At 33.2% G+C, this 3903-nt stretch overlaps 1 protein-coding gene across 2 annotated transcripts; it reads left to right on the top strand.

Moving 5' to 3' along the window:
* Window positions 1-389: 389 nt before the first annotated feature.
* LOC132303841 (F-box/LRR-repeat protein At3g59200-like) lies at window positions 390-3542 on the top strand. 2 transcript variants are annotated; one of them, XM_059801286.1, is made up of 6 exons: window positions 390-569; window positions 1017-1101; window positions 1271-1408; window positions 1760-2147; window positions 2263-2409; window positions 3102-3542. In XM_059801286.1, exons 2-6 carry the CDS (start codon window positions 1034-1036, stop codon window positions 3399-3401), a joined length of 1041 nt encoding a protein of 346 aa, XP_059657269.1. In that variant the 5' UTR covers window positions 390-569; window positions 1017-1033; the 3' UTR covers window positions 3402-3542. The 2 variants fall into 2 exon arrangements, with proteins under 2 accessions (XP_059657269.1, XP_059657268.1); XM_059801285.1 differs by having other exon boundaries at window positions 1271-2147.
* Window positions 3543-3903: the final 361 nt, after the last annotated feature.

A 3903-nucleotide genomic window follows, 5' to 3' on the forward strand; every position in this document is an offset into this window, starting at 1 on the left:
ATTACTTACCGTTCGAATCAACTTTATTTTTTAATTAGTTTAAATTTATTGGCGTGAATTCACAAATTGGAAGTTTTTTTTTTTTTTTTTAATAGAAAATTTGACAGATTAATTTACAAATTTATATATTTATTTATTAAACGTCAATAATTATCCTTTATAATTGAGAATTATTTTATTTGCCTTCATCACGTAATGGTGGTGGTGGACTATGCAAGATGAAAAAACCGCGTAAGACCCTGGAAACTGGTTAACTGAAAGGCCCAATGGTATTTTACTAAGTATTCTCCATATTAAAAGGTTGAGCCCAACTCACATCATTTCAATGGCAAGCCCAAAAAGTTAATTCATTAACCAATCTCACAACCCTTACATTTAAAAGCATCTCAACCGTTGTCGACACATAATAATAACCTGTGTCAGATGAGATGTTCAGTTCAGAGCCCAACTCTCTCTCTCTCTCAAGGATGATGATCTGAAGGCGCAAGATTTTGTAAATTTTTGTTTCTATCATGAAAATCCCTTCTGTAAATTTTCAGAGACAAAATAGGAGGAATCTACAAGATCTTGTAAGTTTTGCTTTCATTATGAAATTTTGTTCTGTAAATTTCCTTTTTCCTTCTGGTGAGAAACAAAAGATCGGATTTTTTCTTTATTTTTTTTAAGAATCAGCAAAATAGGAGGAATCTACAAGATCTTGCAAATTTGTTCCGTAAATTTTCTTTTTCCTTCTTGTGAGAAACAAAAGATCGGTTAAACCAGTATTATTTATTTAGTTGCCTAATCCTAGTAGGAAACATACTACAGAATTACTACTTTCCAAGTTGGTAATAACCCAATTTAACATCACTTTCCAGACTCAATCTAACGCCCTTAATCTATATAAAGTTGTTTTCTTTTCCAGACTCAACACAAAATTGCTCTCGCTCTTTTTTTTCTTTTGCTCTCTTTTTTGGTTTTTATATCTCTCTAATCAGTTCATCTTCTCCTGCTGCTATCTCCTATTGGATCTGCAGAATTATTTGTTAAAATTATGCAGAAAACTGTAAGTTCAAATCCCATGGAGAAAACCACCTCAATATGTTGTGCTCAAAACGCAAGGTACCATCTTTTTTAACTTCTGTATCTATGGATTTCTATGCCTCTTTTATATTTTTTATTTTTAAATAAATGAAGATATTTTGTTACAAAAAATCAGCACTACTATGGTGTTTCTGTTAACTCACAGTTTTTTAATTATTATTATTATTTTAATCTTTTATTGGAATAGTGAGAAGGATGATAAAGGAGGAGGGTTGTGTTTGGAGGATCGCATTAGTGGACTTCCTGATGTTATACTCGTTTCCATCTTGTCACTATTGACAATGAAAGAAGCTGGAAGAAGTAGCCTGCTTTCAAAGAGATGGAGGTATGTGTGGACTTACATTACTGATTTGAACTTTGATGCCTCACATATTATATATGGACTAGAACTGGAAGATAAGGAACTTGAAGAAGGTAGGCCTTTTTATTTAAGTTGGGTTAATCAAGTCTTGAACTCGTTCAATGGTCCATGTATAGATCAATTCAGAGTTCAATTTGATCTCGATAAAACTTGTAGATTTGATATCGACAACTGGGTTAACTTTGCAATCGAAAAGAGAGTAAAAAGGCTTGATTTAGACTTGTTTCAACCTGGGAGAACCACTGAGGGTTACAATTTTCCTGACACAGACCGAATTACAAATCACCTGCATTCATTGTCCCTTGGGTTTACTAGGTGCAATTCGCTGACCAATCTCCTGCTCAAAGACGTGAATGTAACTGGACAAGTTCTTGAGGACTTCTTAACTAACTGCCCATTTTTGGAGCAGTTGTCTGTGGCGAACTCCGAATGTTTGGTAAATCTGAAAGTTCACTCTCTCAAATTGAAGCGCTTGGAGATAACTTACTGCGACAATGTGGAAAGTATTGAAATTTCTGCTATGAATCTAGTGTCATTTAACTACTCTGGACCAAAAATAAGCCAGCCATTTAAGAACGTCAACGAGCTTGTTGAACTGAATATTGGGGGTGATTACTACGATTATCTAATTTATAACTTTTTCGAGATTTCAAGCTATCTTTCTCATCTAGAGAGCCTTACGTTGACCATGACCTCCGTTGAGGTTAGTTAGTTTAACTAATTCTTTTTATCTCCTCCCCTTAATTTTTATTTTATTCATTTTTAACCATAATTATCAATTTGTGCTGATTTACTATTTTTTCTTTGGGTTTATTCAGAATGGTATCAAGTTTGCTAAATTTCCAGTCTTTGATAAGCTCAAGCAACTGGAGTTGAAAATTTATGTTACAAGTGAATATCAAAGTCTTCTAGTTTTTGCTCTCTTGATAGAGGCGTGCCCTTTCTTGAATAAATTTGTGTTACAGGTAATAAGTCTCATTTCTAAAAATGTGAGGTTTGTTTCTTTTGAAATTGAATTTTCAATTGGAAACTTTGATTCATTTGGACTTCGGCTTAAAAGATTTCAATTTTCCCAAGTAATTACTTCTTTATTGCTATTACAAATGATAATTTTACCAGTAATAGGAAAAATGCTCTTACAATGTTTAGCTTTGATCTAGTCTCCCAATTGATCAAGAATTTTGTTAATGTTGTTCCCATGTTGATTTAATAATTCTGCCCGAGAGTTTTACATGGTCGTTCTTGCTTTATTCTCATGATTGTTCAATTACCTTAGGACCCTTTTCAAAACAGTGTGAATCCATCTCTAAAGCTGCATGTATTCTCTTCTTCTTTGCTTTTATCATTTTGTGTCTTTGTAACGGACGTGGAATACTAATGTAATCATGTTGTCATTCCTAAGCAATTAAACTTTTCTTGATTTTGTTTCTTTAATGCTTGATGAATTTTATGGTTGCTACAGCAGGGTGACTAATGTCATATAACAGAATATGTTCAATCTAAATGGAGCCTGTTTTGGCTATTCTATTGAGTCTAGCAATGTCATGATTCTAACTTGTCCTGAGTTACGATTTGATACTTGGTATTTTGGTTTTGTATGCTAATGATCTACTTAAATGTATATGTCATTGTATGACTCCATTCCTCCTTGTTACAGTTGGAATTACTCAAGAGAAGGCAGCAAAGAATACGACAAAGTTTTGCGTCTCGGCCCCATCAGTATCTTAAGGTGGTGGAATTCATCGGGTTTGTTGGGCGTACAAATGATGCTGAGCTTGCTATGTATTTAATCAAGAACGCCGTCGTGCTTGAGAAGATTACTTTTGATTCTCACAGACCATTTCTAATAGGAACTCCATGGGAGCATGAGGATACCAAGGAAAGAAAAGCAGCAAGAAAGCGTGCCAAGCATTTCCGAAAGAAACTTCCTGCTGGAGTAGCTTTAGTAATCCTATAATTCTTTGATTATATGTTACAAGTACATACTTCTTGTTGGAGCAAGTATCAGTATCTATCTATGATCTATATTTACTACATATAGAAGTGTAAGAATTTTTTACTCCCTCTATTCCAAAATAAGTGTCATGCTTTCCCTTTTTATCTGTCCCAAAATAAGTGTCCAACTTCCTTTTTTAAATAATATATTTCACAACTTTTCATATATGTTCTTTAAGTTTTAAATTTTAAACTTAAACATTCTAAATTTAAAAGAACAATTTAGTAACTTTCTAGGGTGACAAGGCATGTTCCATATGTCCCTTTAAAAATTACTTCTCTCCAAACGTGACACTAAAATTGGGACGGAGGGAATATTATTTATAAACATTTTTTAAATATAAAAATAAGGTTTTCCTTTTATTAAAAGTGTTCTTTATATATATATATAGTTTTGTGGAGGTACGAAGTTTACTCCTTGCTTCGTCCCAAAATCTTATTACGGAGTGGTACTTTTTGGCCTT

Source organism: Cornus florida, unplaced genomic scaffold (assembly GCF_030987335.1).
Source record: "Cornus florida cultivar Cherokee Brave unplaced genomic scaffold, ASM3098733v1 CherokeeBrave_3.0.0_Hap2_Chr04, whole genome shotgun sequence".
Lineage (NCBI taxonomy): Eukaryota > Viridiplantae > Streptophyta > Magnoliopsida > Cornales > Cornaceae > Cornus > Cornus florida.

Coding starts and splice junctions, on each gene's coding strand:
- LOC132303841 (XM_059801285.1), top strand. CDS start 1,034: ATGCAGAAAACTGTAAGTTCAAATCCCATGGAGAAAACCACCTCAATA. Junction 1,102..1,270: donor TGTTGTGCTCAAAACGCAAG/GTACCATCTTTT, acceptor TTATTGGAATAG/TGAGAAGGATGATAAAGGAG. Junction 2,148..2,262: donor TGACCATGACCTCCGTTGAG/GTTAGTTAGTTT, acceptor GGGTTTATTCAG/AATGGTATCAAGTTTGCTAA.